General features: G+C 38.7%; 1 protein-coding gene across 1 annotated transcript; it reads left to right on the top strand.

The window, feature by feature from the left end:
* The first annotated feature begins 1,135 nt into the window (after positions 1–1,135).
* LOC311289730 (uncharacterized protein) lies at positions 1,136–19,550 on the top strand. Its single transcript, XM_084407968.1, has 3 exons — positions 1,136–1,212; positions 1,853–1,994; positions 15,343–19,550. Exons 2-3 carry the CDS (start codon positions 1,916–1,918, stop codon positions 16,218–16,220), a joined length of 957 nt encoding a protein of 318 aa, XP_084264094.1. The 5' UTR covers positions 1,136–1,212; positions 1,853–1,915; the 3' UTR covers positions 16,221–19,550.
* The last annotated feature ends 1,584 nt before the right edge of the window (positions 19,551–21,134 follow it).

Here is a 21,134-nt window from a genome sequence, read left to right as displayed (position 1 = left end):
GCCAGTATGGAGGGATGAGTTGATGATGTGTGTGAGTGCTGGTAGAAGTGTGGGAGAGATGGCTTGTAGAAGGTGTGAGGGGATGGGGTCTAGAGGGCAGGTGGTAGGATGACTGGAGAGGAGAAGTTTAGATACTTCTTCCTCGAGTTGTGGAGAGAAGGAGGAGAGAAGGCTATTGGCTGTGGGAGAGGTTGGTCTGGGTTCCTGTGTGTGTGGAGCTGAGAACTGACTGCTGATAGTTGTTGTTTTGTTGGTAAGGAAGTTAGCAAAATCATCAGCAGTTAAAGAGGAGGTGGGTGGTGGTGGACAGAGGAGAGAGAGTTGAATGTCTTGAAAAGTGATCGTGTGTTGGAGGCGCTGTTGATCTTGTTGTGTAAATATGAAGATTTTGCAGCATGAACATCCACAGAAAAGGAGGATAGCAGAGATTGATACATACTCAGGTCAGATGTGTCTTTTGATTTGCGCCATTTCCTCTCCGCTGCCCTGAGTTCGGGCCGGTGTTCACGAAGAACCTCAGATAACCAGGGGTTAGAGGGAGGAGCGCATGCTCGCCTGGAGGAGTGGAGGCAGATATTGTCTAAAGAAGATGTTAAAATGGAGCTAATTGCATTTGAATATTGTGATATCGGGAATAAACTGTTTTGCAAAATCTCACAATCTTTTTTTAATTAATTTATACAGTACTATTTAAAAGTTTGGGGTCAGTAATTATTTAATTTTTTTAATTTAGCAAGGATGCGTTAAATCGATAAAAAAGTGATACTAAAGACTCTTAGAAAAGATTTATATTTTGAATAAACTCTTTTCTTTTTCTTTCTTTTTAAGTTTCCTGAAAAAAGTATCACAGGTTACAAAAAAAATTAAGCAGCACAACTGTTTCCAACATTATCATCATAAATCAATATATTAGAATGATTTCTGAAGGATCATGTGACACTGAAGACTGAGTAATGGCTGAGGAAAATTCATCTGTGCATCACTGAAATAAATTACATTTTATAGTATAGGAAACCATTATTTTAAATTGTAATATTATTTCTCAAGTAATGCAGGCTTGATGAGCATAAGAAACTCAAAAACATTAAAAATAGTAATGTGTCCAAACTTTTGACCGGTACTTTTATTTTGTTTCGGTGGTGTGACGTCATATGGCTGCGCCGTTGCTGTGCTTCTTTGCTCCTGCATTTGCTGTGATTCTGCTGAATAAAGGTTTGTGTTTTAATTGTTTAGATCGATATAAATCCTGTTTGGCTCGGTTAGATTATGATTTAGACTGTTTTATAGCTTTATGAGAGCTTTGAAATGAGTTATGTGTCACTGAATGTAACGTTGTTATGCTTAACCATTAACAAACGTTAAAGAAGAATGCGAGTAAAGCGCAGTAGGGATGGAGAAACGGAGCTTTTGGCAACTCAAACAAACATTTTAAGTCATATTCTATAGACTTTGACTCAAATCAATTAAACCAAATGCTTCGCGAAATGATTCAGTGATTCGAAGCGCTCGAATCACCGAGTCTAACGAACACAAACGTGTTACGTTAGTAAAAAAACAAACAAAAGCGAATGTTTTCATGGAAGTGCAGTCTATATTAATCTACACATCACACCAAAAATAAATTCTAAGAAAACGAATCATAGTAGGCTAATGATGTGTGTATGTCTATTTGTGCTCTTTTATTCATATAGTAACGTTACTAGTTTTTTTTGTTTTTTCAATCACTTTTTGGCTACTGTTTAAGTCCATTAACTCTCACTCTGACTGAATCTTACCAGTGAACTGAACTACTGAACTAGAGCTGATTGAAACGCTTCTTAACGTCAACGTTTATTATTCTCATCTTAAACAGGACAAACACACAGAAAAACTCCTGGTGAAGCGACTGAGATCCACGTGACACACTTTTATAAAGATGGAGTTTATTAAAGAGGAGAGCGAAGACATGAAGATTGATGAAACACTGAAACACAAAGAAACTGAGGAACAAACAGGTTGGTTTCATTCTCACAGATTTAATCCTAATTAAAATCTCCAGCTGCACAGAAATTAATGATAATTTTAAAGAATGTCATATGAGTGTCCTAAATAAAGCGCTATTATTTGGCATCAAGCCTTATGTGGACAGACATGGTGAGATAACATGACCAGACAAACACTAAGGCTGTGTGTCCACGGCTTTTTTCCGACGGGTAGCGTACTTTTCCAATCGTTTCCGATGGGAGCGCTGTATTTATTAAACACCAGGGCTGCGTTCCACTCCAAATTGTTATGCTCTTCAGTCGCTAACTTCCCTCCGTCTCGTTCACTTGGATGTGTGTCATTGTTTACGTTGCACAAGTGCCCACTACTAGCAGAACTCGTGCATAAGGTTTAAGTGGAACACAATAAGCCCTTGATCACTTCCACTATTGAGCTAGTTTATTATTTAAACCCCTTTTCACTTATGAAAAAACATGCATATGAGCTGCTGGAGAAAATCTATAAATTAAATCTAAATGAACATGCATCCCAGGACATTGCGTGTGATAATTTGTGTGTGTCTTGTATAATGTCTCTTGCATTTATATTTATTTTATGCGTGCTTTGGGAGAGAACTACTAGTTAATGTAACCCCACCTATATCGTGTCCCTTAACTAATTAATCCTCATTTAACAACTCACACTTTAGTGTACCTCCTCATAGAAGGCAGTAATGTTGGGCGATATGCTCCATTTTCATCTCGTCTATCGTCAGCCTGTGAGATCGGCGATACACGATATTATCGTGGGGGGGTTGGGTTTACTTATTTGATTATTAACTTGTTTATTTACTCATTAGTTTGCTTGTTTTATTACTTCATTTTATATATGAGAATCTTTTTCTATTTTGCTAGCAAAGGTGAAGTGTTTAATAATAGGTTAAATCAGGTTATTTCCCGGGGCCGGTTTCACAAAGCTATTTTAGACCGGTCTATAGTGTTAGACAAGTCTAAAATTTGCTCATAGACTAGTCTAATGCAAGTTAGACTGTTTCACAAAAATAAAGACTGACTTAATTTAGACCAAAAAAATTCTAGGACAACTCGAGGTATCGCACACCGGACGCGCATTTTCTCAGTTTATGGCCAGCAATATTGTTATGTTTAAGGACATTATGGAATTAAGATAATGTCTGTACTATGTTATGATTGTACTGTACAATTAAATACAATCGTTGCAAACTAAAGTCTGCAGTCTGAACACTTTACCTCAGAGCGTCCGTTAACTGAATGAATTGTGAATATCACCTGAAAATCCGATGACATCAGCAGTTTTCATCCACGCAGCTGATTTCTGTAAATGAATGTAAAACTAAATGTATATTGCAGGACAGGGTGAAGTCAGTATATACATTAACGACAATTTGAGACAAATATGAGACAAAAATGTAAATGGCGCTCTGTGGCGCGGTAGGATTTTGAACAAGGTCCTGAGCCGTTGCTGGGCGCCGCGGACAGACGCCGAATGGCGCCGCCGGTTTGCACTGCGTTGAGATTTTATGCAACAGGAACTTTTCTGAATGCTGTTGGTGACACAGTGGGTCTCAGCAAAGCTTCTGTGTCACGGGTGGTATAGTATCTTGTACCATGTTTTTGTATCTTTTCTGTACGTCTTTAACGCTCCGCTCAACGATTGGATTACCGCTGTTAACCGTCGTAGCAATCTTTTTCCAAATGAAACATTTCTTCTTGTTACTGCATCCTCCGCTAAATTTCCCAAGGAAAATGTCCTTGTAACTGTTATACTCCTCCAACAAACACACATTTTCCACTGGGGTAAACTGGGTCTTATTTTACCCAGAATGCATTGCAGTGTAGTCCTACTTAAGATAGTCAGAGTCTTAAGTGCTTTGTGCAACGGTCTGATTTAGATGTCCATCTGAAGTCTGACTATCTACCAGAGGTGTGGACTCGAGTCATGTGACTTGGACTCGACTCGACAAAATGTACAAAGACTTGCAACTCGACTTGGACTTTAACATCAATGACTCGTGACTTCACTTGGACTTGCGCCTTTTGACTCGAGAAGACTTGCTACTTCCCATGAAAATTGGGGGAAAAAATGTCCACATGGCCGCGCCGCTCTCAGTTTATCTGCATCTGTGAAAAAAATGTGCACCACCTGTATGCATGCAGCGAGCGCGCGCTGCCTGCACGACATCCAATCACTGTAGTCCCACGTTGTTTTGATTCGACAGCATCTAACGCCCGTTTCACATTCACACATACTCCGTTTGCAGTGCGTATGCGCCAGCGGGTGCGTATTTTTTTCCGTACCCATGTTAACAGGTTAGAGCTTTAACACTGCACGCGGTTGCAGTCCGTCGATCCGTTCCAGGTGCCGTGCGTATACAGCAGTGCCGCGATCGTTTCCGCACCGAGTCTATTTCTGCTGTGCTGCACATGTGCTGCACGCGCTGAATTAAAGTGACAGCCCATGTTTCGTGGTCAACATGAACACAGATTGACCTAAAAATGTAGTAATTTCACCATAAATGTGATTAATTAAATAAAATGTAGTAATCTCACCATAAATGTATTTAATTAAATACTATTTTCACTTTAAGACCAGGGCAAAGCAAGGAAAACTACAATTTACCTCAACAAGGCGACATAATGAACAAATCTCGTCTCATTCGTGGAGGTGGAAAAACATGTTCCTTGTGACATGCAAGATTTATTGTATTAATTTAAATATAAAATAAAAGACATGAGAGTCGGCTGTTTTTTTTATATAAGTAGCCTACATGGTTAAATATTTGACCACTTGCTTTAGGAACTTAATATAAGTAGAAGTAATGCATTGAATAATAGGCCTACGTTGTTTAAATTGTGTTTAAACGTGCATACGTCTATTAAAGAGTGTATATGTGTACAAAGAGAATCGCAATGCTTAGACGTAAGACCGGGGTAGCCTAAATCAAGGGAAAATACATATTTCAACAAGGCAATTGCATAACACTCGTCTCATTCGTGGAGGTGGAAAAACAAGTTCTTTGTGACATGCGAGATTTATTGTATAAAGATTTAAATTATGCAAAAGAAAGAGTATGAGTCTGCTGTTTTTGTCAATTTTAAGTTAATTTAAAATGTAGGCTATGCGATTTTAATATAAGTACATGGTTAAATATTTTACCACTTGTTTGAGCAACTTAATATATAATTATATAAGAGTAATGCATTAAATAATACGTTGTTTAAATTGTATTTAAACGTGAATACGTCTATTAAAGAGTGTATACGTGTGTACAAAGAGAATCGCAATGCTGACAAAAATTTTTTTTTAAATAAAAGATGCTAATAACTTCTGGATTTGAAATACAATGAGTATGTATTTGTGGTACAGCCGCGGATCACGCACTGCAAACGCAGCAAATGTGAAAGCACTATTGCGCGTGCTGGTCTTGCACCGCATACGCACTGCAACACGCATTCCAATTATATTATCAGGTTGGTCCAGTTTTTCAGAAGTGATAATTTTGAGGAGTGAGGATTTTGAGGACATGTTTAAAAAGGTTTAGGCTAAAACGACCCATGTCTATTTGAAAGTTAAACTGTTTTGCAATATGAGGTTAATACAATACAGGACTGAAGCTGCATGCTGTGCATTGTTCTAGTAGTGCAATATGCTGTTGAAATACAAGCATTTTTTGTGAAAATTAAATTTTCTGTTTTTTACTGTATTTGATTATAAATCAAAGTATAAAAAGAGGTTTAAATAAATACAAATCTTACAGACGTACATGATTTGTATAAATTTTATTTCTGTGGTAAGAGGACTTGAAATGACTCGAAACTAAAATGGTAGGACTTTGGACTCGACTTGAGACTTGTTGGCTTTGACTTTTGACTCGACTCGGGACTTGCCTCATCTTTGACTCGACTTGACTCGGGACTCGAGGGCAAAGACTTGAGACTTACTTGTGACTTGCATAACAATGACTTTGTCCCACCTCTGCTATCTACTATATCTAAGCTATAGTCAAAGTCTTATCTTTGTGAAACTGGTCCCCGGTATAGTGAGGTAAAAAAAGATCCTAATCATTTTTCATTCTGACTCAGAGTATTTAAATTGGTCAGTGGGAAATTTACAGACACACATTATCCTCTCATGCCGTTACAGATGCAGCATTTTGACTGTACTTCTGCACGAGTTGAGAACACATTTTAATAATTTCTTGGGTCAAGAAAGAGTCGGAGTTTGTGATATATGTCCTCCTACCAGTGCTCTCTCTGTCTGGATGCACTTCACATATGCGCACCGCACTTCAATAAGCCCAAAGAACACGTGTTAATGTGTTTTAAATGCCGGGAGAAATCAGAAGAATGGGCAAAAATCTAGCTGAGTCGATCGGTTTATACTTAAACTTATGACTTGACTCCGATAAAGGAAAACGGGTTAATGCGTTTACATGACCACATGCACTGTCAGTTTATTTAGCATATTCGGGTTAAGAACGTACATGTAAACGCGCTCATTCCCTTAAAGTGAAAGCAGAAACGGACTGAGCTTTCGGCATCTGTCGCTGCATTAACGCCTCATTATCTCGACGATGGATATAACGGAATAGCAACTATCTGGCCTAATATTTCTCTTGTGGACCTACATTAATGACAGTGGAAAAATTTGAAGAATATTTCTTGTTAAACAAGTGTTTAAAGCTGCTTTTGATTTTCACAGCGTTGTGCTGTGTTCGTGAACTAAAGACTGTTATTAGGCCTATATCATTTTAGTGATATTATTATTAATATTTTGTAATTGTATTGTTTTTAGTCTTATTAGTTATATATAGGCTGTTTTGTTTGTGCTATGGAAACAAAATACTGATGAACAACATTGGTTTTCATCTTGAATCTGTATAAGAATGATGTGTCTGTTAAAACAAGCACTCTTGACAATTTGTGAATGGATCACCTTAGGGCTGGCCGATATATCGAGATAAAAAATATATCGATATATTTTTAAATGCGATATGGAATTAGACCATATTACATATATCGATATAGTTCAAATTTGCGCTGTGATCCTTGCTCCCAGCAAGCTGCTGACCCGGAGCTCTCTGCACTGCTCCCCGCGGCCCCGCCACCGCCCCTCCTTTTCCACTTTGCGTGTGTGTTTAGAGCATGTTATGTTGAGAGGCGAATCATGACTACTTCAGAAAACCCAGCACAATAGGAACTACCAGGCAGTGACATAAGTGTACGCTGAAATAAAGTCTTTCACCTCAGAAAAACGGACTTTCTTGTCCGTTTATACTGTACTCGTAGCGCACACTCAATTGCACGCGCAAATGCGGCGTGTGTATCGCCTCACTGTATATAAAGTGCAAATGCAACACTGTTACGTTGTAAATTACACGAAATAAAAGTAATGCAGGGATGATATACATTCTATTCAACAGGAACAGTTTTCATGTTTCATTAACAGTTATTGTTAATATTGTGTATTCACCATGGTAACTGTCGTTTCCATATTAACCCCAAAATGCCACTTTATTTTTCTTTGTGTTATTTTTTTATATTTTTAAATGACTGTAGTGGCTCATACCAACATTGTATTAACAAAAACTAGTTTGGGACTGCTATTTAATAACTTTAGCATAGGCCTAATGTTTATTTATTAGTACTAGTCTTTACTATTAGTCATATTCTTACAATCTATGTTATGTAAAGGGGGACAGTACTTGTGTGTGTGTTAACAAATTTTGTGTAAACATGTTATAATTTGCCTATATATATATATTAGAGATGCACCGATTGATCGGCTGGTGACCGGAATTGGCCGATTTTCACGTGATCGGCCATGACCGGCGACCGGCCGGTCAGTCTGACATATGCCGATTTTATGCCGGTCAAATGCACTTGCACTCGGGCGCCGCATGATTAACCTTTTGAGCGGTACGGTCTCATTTATGGGATTTTATTTCTGTGCCACGAGAGTACGGTGCTACATTTAGAATGATCAGTGACGTCGCATAACTGCCAGATTCAAACTGTGCTTTCGCGCGTTGGCTGGCGCTGAGCCAGAGTCGGACGCGTTCAGCGCTGTCATATATCACAACTACCGTTAAGCAGTGTTTTCAACCTCATAATGTTTATTTTAAGTTTCAGATATTTAAATACACATAAGCACGAGTAAAACAATACATTTGGAGTTTGTAAAATACACACTGATGTCTGTGGAAGCAGCAATAACAATCTATTCAAATATAATTAGCCGCCATGTGTTATTCATATCAGACAAACATAGTGGAAGTAACTATAAAGTTTACTCTATTCTTCTCAGTTCACCGGCCACTTTCTTGCATTTATTTCGGGAGAAACTGATGAATTCACGTGCTGTAAATCCGACTGACAGGACAACATTGCGGCGCCCATCTCATATTATAGATCAAGATTATTTATAAAGGTTTTTAAACGACCAAACACACTCACTTAACGTTACACATATTTGAGAATCGGAATATCAGATAGGCTAGTTGATGACATGGTAAGCAAGTTTGTGAATATTTTGAATAAAAAAGGAAAAGCGAAATAAAAGCGACACATCTGTCATACAGTATTATTGTGGCTGCGGTGTATTGCGTGACGCGTCGCCATGGAAACATTAAAGGGAACGTTCGCCTTGAAAAAACTCACTCTGGGGGTGGGGGTGTCAGTTAGAATATTTTAAACTTACGTGTGAAAGGGTTAAAGAAAAGATCGAAAATAAATATTTGTGTGTGCTGTAAAGTGGTTAGAAAAAAATAAAATCGGAATCGGCTAAAATCGGTATCGGCAGGTCAAACTCAATGAAAAATCGGAAATCGGAATCGGCCTAGAAAATTGTAATCGGTGCATCTCTAATATATATATATATATATATATATATATATATATATATATATAGGCAAATTATAACACGTTTACACAAAATATATATTCAATTTAAATTTTGATAATCATAATTAATAAATCGCAATTCCAATTCCAAGGGAATAATCGGCAATTATGATTTTTGTCATAATTGTGCAGCCCTAAGATGAAGAAACCTGTTTATTATTTATTCATTTGATTTTGCAACTGTTCACTGAAATAGCCGGTTTCAATAAAACTACTTGTGACATGTCATATTTGGCTTTGACTGAACATTTGCTCTCACTTTGTGGAAAAAATATCGGGATATATATCGTTTATCGATATTCAGCCTAAATGTATCGGGATATGACTTTTGGTCCATATCGCCCGCCCCTTGATCACCTTACAATTAAATTTTGATGTGGGATTTTCTTAGGGCAGTCCTTGCAAGTGTTAGGCTATGTGGTGATGTCGTTATGAACAGGCAAGGCAAATAAATTTAAGTTCCTATATTAATTTAATAACAATACTAGCTTTATTATAATAATAATTATAATAATAATTGTATATATTAATGGTAAAACGAGCCAATTATCGTATTGACCTCGTCACAGGCATCCGCCGATACACGATACTATCGTCTATCGGCACAACCCTAGAAGGCAGTGTGTGTTTGTTATATTTAATCTGAGTATAAATGGACACAAACAGCCAGGCCCACGTGTAACCACACTTGAGACAGAATCCTAAATCCTCACAACAGGAATTTCCCGCTTGGAAATTCCACCTTTCTTAATTGGTCGAGCCAACCCTGAGAGGTGGGACCTTTCTCAGGCTTTAAATTGCCGGTTACACAAGCCCTTCCTTCTCTTGGCTTCTCGGTACGTTCGGGTTGCTGTCCTGCGGGCCCGCACCAGGCCTTCACTCAAAACCAGCCATGTGCTCATTCAGGAGAGAGAGGACCAACCACAACAGAATCAAGAGCCGCTTTCCGACCGGAGGAACCTTTTCACAGTTCCTAGAACTATTGGCTAAAGTACCCGTATGTTCCTGCGGTGCGAACACGCCGACTAGGAACGACTTTAGTTCTAGGAACTCCATTTGGAGGAACTAATTTAGCTCCTACTTCAGAGTAGGGTCTAAACCAGCACTATAGGAACTACCCGTGACGTTAGTGTACGCTGATGACCGAACGCACGCAAAAAACCAGTACCCGCCATTTTTAAAACAGCTATATGTAAACACACAGATCATAGCCTATATATTTACTCCAGAAACTAGATACAAACATGGAAAACAGTGATAGATGGGCCTCTAAACCTTTATGCTGAAGAGAAAATCCAACGCAACTTTGAGGGGACCAAGCCAAACATGATTATGTATTTCTGCTCAGCTAGCAACACTGGACATCAACCACACGGCATAGGCTAATAACTTTTTTTTTTCATATACTGTGTACTATTATAATTCTATATAGTATAGTATAACAATTCTATCTAATAACATGTTAAAGAGTACTGTTAGACAGATCGCTAACTAATGAACACAGAGAATGCTGAACATTGTTTGCTCTGGCGTTCTCAGCACCGTCAAAATAAAGGTCCGTCGCGCCGTCAAAATAAAAGTCACCGTGCTTGCGTCACTCCCTTACCCCTCCTACCAGTTCCTATGGCCACTTGGCCAGTGCGAACGCAAACAGCAAAACCGAGTTTGGGGGAGAGTAGTTCTTAGAACTGTTTAGAAGTGGACAGTTCCTAGAACTAAGTTCCTGTAACTACTTGGTCGGAAAGCGGCTAAGGACAACATCAGGAGTGTGGCACAATTTTTTAATTCAATGCAGAAATCGTCAATCGCAACCATCAACTCTTCCGACTTCCTTCTCCTGGTTGCTCTGCATAATCTGCACTCCAGCCATGCGAACAGAGTCAAACAAACCATGCATGTTCATCACCTTTTCTCAGACTCATGGTACCATCAAAATCCCTTTTCAGGAACTTCACAAAATGCTTTCACTGCAAAGGCCATGCATGTATACATTTAATGAGGTGCTCTGATAATGATAAGCTGATGGATATTTTCCATAGTTCCATTTCCTGCTCCCGGTTTCATACTGTCACTTACCATTTTAATGTGAATGTGTGTTTAGATTAGTTATGTTTGTAATTAGTTAATAAAACTTTTTATTTACTCCCCCGGAAATGATTTTTTATTTAGAATTAATAAACAATTAACACTGAGTGTTCATGGGACGAACAGGTTGATTGATTGTAATATTAATTTTACTCCATTTATATTAACTGATCCATATATTCATCATTTATTATTACAAGTTAGGATTGATTTATTCATTTTGAGCTAATTTGCTAATTGTTCATAATCAAAATAAAATGCAGTCAACCAAACATATTAGAAAGTTACACTGCTCAATTGAAATAGTCCGTAGTACAATCTGTGGTGTGCAGCCTGACCGCAGCCTGACCACCGCCTCACTGTGCTGTTATATATGATATGAAGAGTGATGTATTGCGTCAATAATGTGAGTGAAGTTAGTGGTGTTTAGAGCCTGTTCTGGGATCACCAAATAACTGAGAGCAAAATATGAAACGATAGAGATTTTATTTCATCCATCCGATGTATATCGTCATATCGCACAGCCCAGGGGCCTCATTTATAAAACTTTGCGTAGGATTTGCGTCAGAAGTGGCGTACAGATGAAACATAGGACGTGCGTACGCACAGAAATATTCGGATTTATAAAACCGTGCGCACGCACATCCTACGCAGTTTTCCCTTAATAAATCACAATCAATTCTAAATGTAGCGCAGCTTTTGCGGCTTCATGTCACGCCCATAGTTGCCCATAAATAGTCCGTGAAACGCCCACAAGTTAATATTCATCGACTGCGAAATCATGGCAAACACAGAGAGGAAAACCAAGAAACGTAACTTCACTCAATGTGAAGTAGAAATTATCATTGGCGAGGTGGAAAAGAGGAGAAAAATGTTGTTTGGAGGGCACAGTGTGGGCATTACTAATGCCAAAAAGGCACTTGAGTGGCAAAAGGTTGCAGACGCCGTAAATGCTGCAGCCTCACAACCTCGGACCGTGGCCGAAATAAAAAAGAAATGGTCGGACATTAGCCTGACTTCGTCATACTCATATTCTAGTCAGAATGTGAGTCTGATACCGCTCCATAGAGATTTGATTATGGGGCGTGTCTTAACCGAACCAGAAAAAAAAAAACTCTGCACTCAATTGGATAGACCTACAACCAATCAGAGCAACGGAGTAAATGACGCATGTTCTTCATTCATATTTCCAACCAACAAAATGTCGCGGCTCTCTGTTCCTCTTTTAAAATGAATGCGCTGTGGATATCTTCTATAACAGACGCGATGGCGGAATCTACACATGATGTTTCATAAACAAAGTTCGGGAGGAGCACGTACAAATAATCAATCCAATATCAACTTGTCATCAAACCATGTCTAACGTTACCCTATATCAGCATGAGGAAGCATATTCACTCTATCAACTTACCTAACACTCCTTGACAGTTTTTCAGCATCCCTCCACCACCCCGAATCCTCACTCTTGACTTGTTCTCTCACAACCAGGAACACGGGGGGAATATGGCTACCGAGCCCACAGCCCTCTCCTCGGACAGCACGTCATATACGCATTTATTCTATCTGACTTATTTGTGTGAACTCGTGAAATCTCATATACGCATTTATTTTATCTGACTTATTTGTAAGTGTGAACTCGTGAAATCTCAATTCTCCAGCTGCAGTCGTCTTTGTTGTAAACTAATTCAAATCAAGCGCTCTTTGGTGACGTGGGTGATTACGTAACCGCAGATCATCTGTCCATCATCGATTAAAGCCCGCCCTGGCAATTTGATTGGCCCGGCCTTTTGGGAGCCGAGCATAATTACTCCTCAACGGATCGAGTCCAGACCGAACTTCCCGACCAAAAAATGTTGTGGGCGGGGTTCGGGCTGGCACCAAGGCTAGTCGGACATCAAAGTCGATGCAAAAAAGCGTGAAGCATTGTGATGGCATCATGGCATTTTATTACCATCCATTTGATTGCATCTGACAAGCTACAGATGTGTTATGAGGATGAATTGCATAACATGCCATTTCACTTTTCTTTTTGCAAATGTGTTAATTTGCATTTCTGTTGTACTCTTCGTTTGATTTTGTTTGTTTTACACTGCAGATCGATCAAACGGGTGTTCGTGTAGGCTGTTAATTGTAAGACTTGCTTTGTGAAGTCTTCATGTTATTTATGAGAGGCAGTATTGCCATTTCTTTTACACAACGGTCTACAGTTTCACACACTTTCACGTGTTTCTTCCATCTGCCGACGGTGTCGCCATTTCTCATTTCACCCGTTTTTGTGCGTACGCCTGGGTCAGAGTTTGTGTGAAGGACCGCACATTTTCCCGTCAAGTTTGCTTTGTATAAATACCAATTATTGCGTAGAGAGCGGCGCACGCCTTCTTTTGTGCGTACGCAACGTTTATAAATGAGGACCCTGATCACAAGCTTTATAATGTTTACCAAAGGATTCAGAGGCTGTATCTTTGCCAGACTTTGATTAATCAAAACAAAAGTTGGTACACTTCATCAAATCCATGCTCTGAGGGGAAACAAAAGATGGGAACAGCGCCGCCTATGGGTCACGAGATACGAAAAATAGCTATTGCTATTAATTTTTTAACAGCTTGTCAGAAACTCATAATATTGGTGTCTCTTGGTATCATGCTGAATCTGTGCTGATTTTGTCCAGATCAGACGCAACATCAGTCCGTCATTTTGAATTTTGTCATAAATTGCAATATCTTTAATGATATGAATACAGCGCCACCTAGTGTTCCAGAGATATAATGGTTTCACAAAAACACTTGTGAATTTTTTTAAACATTCTCCAAATTTTGATATCTCTGACTTTAATAATTCGTTACATTTATATAGCGCTTTTCTGAAACTCAAAGCGCTTTACATGGATGGGGGAATCTTCTCAACCACCACCAATGTGCAACATCCACCTGGATGATGCGACGGCAGCCATATTGTGTCAGAACGCCCACCACACATCGGCTTACTGGAGTAGAGGAGATCGTAATGAAGCCAATCAGTATACGGGGATGATTAGGAGGCCATGATAGACAGGGGCCAATGGGCAAATTTGGCCAGGATGCTGGGGTTACACCCTTACTCTTTTTTTGAAGGACATCCTGGGATTTTTAATGACCACAGAGAGTCAGGACCTGGGTTTAACATCTCATCCGAAGGCTGGTGCTCTTTGACAGTATAGTGTCCCCGTTATTACACTGGGGCGTTAGAACCCACACAGACCTCAGGGTGAGCGCCCCCTACTGGCCTCACTAACACCTCTTCCAGCAGCAACCTAGTTTTCTCAGGAGGTCTCCCATCCAGGTACTGACCAGGCTCAACCCTGCTTAGCTTCAGTGGGCAACCAGTCTTGGGCTACAGGGTGATATGGCTGCTGGCTTTACATTCCCTGGTATCTGTATTATGAGGCCAGACAGACATAATTTGGTGAGGTAAATTTGTAAAGAAAGACTACGCACAATCAAACACTCATACCCATAGTCAAGACACGTAATATGCATGTACATGCGGTCAGTGTTTTCACAGATTCACGTTTTTGAAGTTTACGATAACGTTTTTCAAAATTATTCAACGCTTGCACCTTGGAACCTATTTCAAGGTTTGCGTTCTCGAGCCACCAGGCACTGTTGCTGTGCAAATGGTCAGGGTGCATTAAGGGTTTTCTGTTGTCTAACGGTGTCATGTTAATGGCCCCTAAGTTAATAACTAATGATCTTCGCAATGGAAGTGAATCAATCAAAACTAACTTAAGCTGGACAACAAAATTATTCTAGAGCTGCTGTAAATCCAAAACAATCTGTTACTTTAATTTCCTATTATCACTGTAAAGCTGCTTTGATATAATATTGTTAAGAGCGCTGTATAAATGAAGGTGACTTGACTTGACTGGTATGCTAAAGCCCTTGATTAGCTTGTTCAGGTGTGTTTGATCAGAAGTCTGCAGATAAGTGGATCTGAAGGGCCAGAGACCATATCACTGTAGGCAAGAAATCATAGTACTTCTGACCTATTTCATTCACCATAGCCTCTATTATCCAATTAAAGCTGGTGTTTTTATTTTTTCCATGTTCCCAGTGTGGATCTTAGAATTTTTATAACATCATATATTATATCATATTATACAGTTATGGTGATTTAAAGTTGAGCGGACATTGACTAATCGCTGATGACACCAATAATGAGGTGAGATGGGAATGCTTGCCACAATTTGCAACTAGAGGCTAAAGTTTGTGAAATTTTTTTGATGTTGGCTTGAGAAGCCTGAACCTTGTATGCATTTATTTTTCATTCTGTGCCATTAAACTGGGCTTAAACTTGTATTTATCTATTTTCATCTTAGACCCGATGCTGCTGGAAGATGAGGTTCAAGAACTGAACGTTGTAAAGGAAGAGGAACATGATTTCATAACTGGGGAAAACCATCCTAGCTGCTCGCAGACTGAAAAGACTCCCTCACGAAAAAGAGCTCGAAAGACGGGGGGTAGACGTTATTTCACCTGCTTTCAGTGTGGAAAGAGTTTCAGTAAACGTGAAAACCTTAAAGCTCACGTGAGAATTCACAATGGAGAGAGTCCTTACCCCTGCCAACAGTGTGGGAAAGGTTTCACTGGAAAAGGAAGCCTTAAAGTGCACATGAGAGTTCACACTGGAGAGAAGCCCTTCACCTGCCAACTGTGTGGAAAAAGTTTTGCACATCAAGGAACGCTGAATGACCACAAAAGAATTCACACTGGAGAAACGCCTTTCACATGTGATCGATGTGGAAAGAGTTTCAGACGTAAATTAAACCTTAATGGCCACATGAGGCTACACTCAAGAGAAAACTACTTTAAATGTCACCAATGCGAAAGAAGTTTCACAGACAGCAATCACCTTGAGTGGCATGTGATAAGTCACATTGGAGAGAAGCCTTTCATGTGCCATTACTGTGGAAGGACTTGCTCAAGCAAATCAAACCTCGATGTTCATGTGAGACTTCACACAGGAGAGAAGCCTTTCACCTGCCAACAGTGTGGAAAAGGTTTCAATGAAAAAGGAAACTATCAAGTCCACATGAGGCTTCACACTGGAGAGAAACCTTTCATGTGTCTTCAATGCAACATGAGTTTCACATATCGAAGAGACCTGAAACTTCATTTGCGAGCTCATACTGGAAATAGCAGTGTTGTGATTGGTCTACCGGTTACAGCGCGTAGAAACAAAAAGCCCATTATGTGAATCTCAGCTCTGGAGGATTCCTAAAATCAGCATTGGTTACTGGAAATTACTTTAGAACAGGGAGTGAAATTGTCTTCATCCGTACTGTATTAGTGTCTTAGTTTTGGATTCATTTGTTTTCCCTCATTTTCCTGCCACTAATTTTTTTTTCCTTGGTTTTTCATTAATTACAGCATACCTGTTAGTATTCAGTTTAGGGATGCACCGATACCACTTTTTCCAGAACGAGTCCGATACTGATACTCCCGTTTTTGGTACTCGCCGATACCGATACTGAAAACCAATACCTGTATTTTCACTGCATTTCTAATTTTTAAATGTATTAGAAGATAAACCAAAAGAATATAAATCATCTTAGTTGGCTTAATTTGTTCATCAAATATATATTTCCTTCAGTTATTTTCGTGCTTAATTAAGCCTGCTAAAATGCATTGAATGAGCTTCTGTTACTTTCACTGTTCATACTTTCTTTCTATCATATTTTATCTATCATTTCACAGCACATCACATATTTAGAGCAGCTCCAGGAGGGCTCAGTGCTGAGGACCGGGTCAGCGGTTCAAATGTTTAGACGCCAGTGAAATATCAATTATTTAATCCAATTTTGATACTACAACAAAAACTACCAGCCTAATTAATGTGAATTTAAAACATTATTAAAGACAAGTAAGCAGTCAGTAATAAGAACAAATAATCAAAGTGCACAAATATAGCACAAATAAATACAATAGAACAAAGAGAGGCTACAAATGAATTTTTCGGGTAGATCTAACAGGTACAGAAATTTGAATTAAGTAATCAAATGTGAAAAAACATTGCATATTCTTTACAGTATAAATTAAATATAGATGGATCTTTTTTGTAGAGTTGAAAAGGGTAGCCTATTTACTCATGAGCAGTGAGTAATTTATTTGTCCATTGTTTGATTAACATTAAAACACTAATCAGAACCTGCTCTAATAAACCTGCTGCCCCTTTAAGACCGGACGCATGGACCCCATTTGAATATACTGTCTACATTCACTTAAGATATAGCCTAACCGACTTTGTTTCCTGGGATACTCACCAAGACAGACGTTTTTACATAAACTTGTGTGAATTCGTCCGTACAAGACCAAGACATGAAAGACAATTAAATTCAGTATACGTGCGCTGTCTATCAAGACGTTGGGTTTTCGGGGCGGTCGCTTTGGATGTTTCGTTGATGGAACTTCTTGACCTGCAAACGTCCTGTAATAATGTAGGGAACCACTATACATAAATCTGGTAACAGTTCATGTTTTACTTACATATATCCAAATATCCAAATAACACGTGCTGAGTGAACGATCAGCAATCAAGAGCATTCAAAAGAAGTTCTCGCGCTCTCTCTCTCTCTCTCTCTCTCTCTCTCTCTCTCCCCCTCTCTCGTCAGTAAACGTTAATAATAAGCTACATGCCTCATTTTACTTTCTTTGCCATTGACATCCAACTGAATTACAAACTTTCCACTCACAGAAGGGATGCGCTCGACCAGCCTGCATGCGTCTGTGCCGCTGCGCGCTCAGTCCACTGCGCGTTTTTCTCTTATCAGCTCGCGCACCACAGCTATATAGCCGTTACTATATTCCGTTTAATATTCCACTAATAAGATACAATAGCTTCATAGACAGCCTTCTTTTTTATCCCAATTATACCCTCTGTTGTCAGTGTATCTTTGTCTGGACACAAACATTGTTTACACCCTGCCTGGTATCGGTTGTTGGTATCGGAGCATTTTTACGAGTACATGAGCTCAGAATTGGGCCAATATGGTATCGGTGCATCCCTAATTCAGCTCCTTTGTCCGGTATTGTTATGTTATACATGTTTCATTGCTGTCCACCTGTGGATTTACCCGAATTTGTTTTGTTTAACATATATCAACTTTAATTTTGTACCCTGACCAGCTTCCTCTTCATTAGACTCTAAATATGTGACATGCGGATAAACTTTCACTTTAGAACAGGGGGCCAAATTGTCTGTAAAACTAACACTAATTAAACAAGTACTAGGCCTAGTTTCATATTCATATTGTTTCGTTAACTTAAGATGGTTTATCACTGAAATTTAACTCTTTCCTCACCACTGATGAAATTTTCTGGCTTTCTTGTGTTTTCACTGTTATATGGTAGGGGGCACTATGACATCTTCTGAAAGAGTACAGAATCTCCAGAATCAAAACACAGGCGAAGAAGATGCAGAAACTAGCAATATCATATGCATATGAAAAATAATGCAATGCAATCATCAACTTTTTAAACAGCTTGTTCATACATTGTGTTGTTATACTGCCATGTTCAGAGACTTGCACCTAAGAATTTCACCGTCGGTACCAAGCGTGTCGCACAAGTGCCGAAAAGTGAAGCCAAACGTCTCGATCGCCCCCGGTGGCTCAGTATAGGTCATAAACCCCGCCTCCCCATGAAGTCTAATGGACGCGATGGAAAATAATCAAATTATCATTTTTTTTTTCAAAGATGTTTTCTGTCATTTTAGGTAGTTTTATCACGCTGCTTTAAGTTTGTTCGTTTGTTATAAATAAGTTCGGTCTTAGTTCGTTATTTGACGCTATAAAAACGGGAATGTGACATCATGATTGACAGCTTCTCTAAATGAAGTCACCAAGGCACCAACAGACTTTTATTGGATTTTCGGGAGGAGATTGGAGCTTGAACTTTAATTTCTACATGTCCATAACTGTTTATTTCAAACAGTAAACTTTGTACTAACCGTTTCTGCGGGAGTGAGGACGGGACTTTGATATTGCGGCTTTACTTCCCGCTCACTACCGCGCAGATTTGGGACCCAAGTCTGTGCAAGATGCCAGCGCCCTATTAGGACTTCACCAATGGAAGAGAATGAAGGGACGTCGTCCATCTTTTTTTACAGTCTATGTTCGGTACATTTGTGTATACAGTGTGTGACAATAAAGAGAATACGATTAGATATAAATCAACTCTTAATGTCACTGCATGAAATGTCGACCCAGGACGAGTTTTAGGACTGAGAAGCTTTAGGGGTGTTGATCATCGTTGTGAATCCCATCTGGATGTGTAGTCTTTGACAAAAACGTGACTTTCCCAGCTTTTTGTTCAAATGTTGATATTTTTTATGAAACATACCTACATTCAAGTGTTTATATAAGAAGAATGCATGAATCTAGAATAAAACAGTTTTTTTTTCTTTAAAAGCAGAGAGTCTGTACTTTCTTTTGATATATTACATATTCAGATTGTCATACAACAAAATAGTCTGGGGGCCATAACATTTTTGTGAAAATGACCAAAATCGCTGGCGGTGGCTGACAACATAAAAAAAAACAAAAAAAACAACGCTGGTGGGAAAAGAGTCAACATTAAGTACATCACTACACAGAAAAATACATATTGTTTGCAATGGCTAAAAGACATTAACATTCAGGTAATTGCAGTCTGATTTTTCCACTGATCAGTACTAAATTCAGAGACAATTTTCCTTTAATGAGTCTATTGTTTTTGTAATTTTATCATATTTTTGGTTGCTTAAAACTCCAAACTCATTGAATGGGTGGCTAAGTTCATTTATCTGGAGCAAAAGAAAACCTAGATTGAAATGATCAAACCTCCAGCTCACTAGTGCAAAGGGAGGTTTGGACCTTCCGAACATTAGATTGCACCAATTGGCTTGGCAACTTCGATTTATTGTTGAATGGTTTATTAGACCCTAAATCAGTCTGGCTTGATCTCAAATCTGCACAGTCCACCTGTCCCTTCAAAGACCTCTTATTTGTCCATAACTCAAAGCTGAGAAATACTCTGTGTAGCAGTCCCTTAGTGCTTAATACTCTCAAAACTATATATTCAAAAATACTAAGCTCACTTCTAATTACTCACTATCTGTTATTGAGAAGATCTTTCTGAACCCTCCTCCGCACAAGTTGATTTCCCTTTTCTATAAAGCTCCATGTTCCTATGGTACAGTTAGTACCTCACACCTCAGACTGATTTGGGAAAGGGAGCAAGGGGTGGGTATTTTGGAAGAGGATTATGCATTGGCTCATTGACAACTAATCTTTTAAAACACTGCAACCAAACATGCATCAACTAACAGAGAAGAAGGGAAACAAGGGCTATATACACAAGATACCTGGAAACAATTAGACTAATAAAATGAATTAACAAATATGGCACTAGAAACATGAAGTACAACAAAAGTTCTGACATGACACAAGAAAACACAAAACAGCATTGCAATCTTCACCTATTATTAACCAGTTTTCCATAAACGTTCTTATTGAGAATTAACAGAGGTTTAGTTCTGGATAATGTTCATGCTTGAATGAATGTTTGATTTGAAGTCACCAATATGGTAGTTAATGTTTGTTAATCACCAAAATTCTTGGACTTTGAGCTGTCAAATTTAGTCTCTTTCAACAATTACAATAGCTTTTTGCTAAACACTCACATTATATGATATTTATTGACGTAATATTATGACGTGAGCTATTACTATTGTTGTAGAATGCATGATGTGCATTTTAATTTGTTTATTTAATGCACCTTGCTGACTAAAAAGAAAGATACAATGCTTATTTAATAATTTATTTGAATTGTAGATAAATGTTGCACCAACAACCCAAAATATGAATTAGTGTCAAGGGCAGGTAACTTGGATGTAATGGCTAATACAGAGTATACTAGAGTATAGTCATAGGGATATCAATAGCTGTGTTTCCATTACAGATTTGCGATAAACTTTTGCAATATTGTCTAAATGTTGATAAAAAAATATTGTGAAATGACTGCATTTCCATTAACCGGTGTTATGCGCCATTTTCATCATTACAAATTCCTTCAATGATGATCATCTCCTCAATGGTCGATGGCTCTACAACAACCTTAATTTTAAAATAAC

The sequence above is a fragment of the Rutilus rutilus genome (genome assembly GCF_951802725.1).
Source record: "Rutilus rutilus genome assembly, chromosome: 4".
NCBI lineage: Eukaryota > Metazoa > Chordata > Actinopteri > Cypriniformes > Leuciscidae > Rutilus > Rutilus rutilus.
This window is presented reverse-complemented; position numbering and strand designations above follow the sequence as displayed.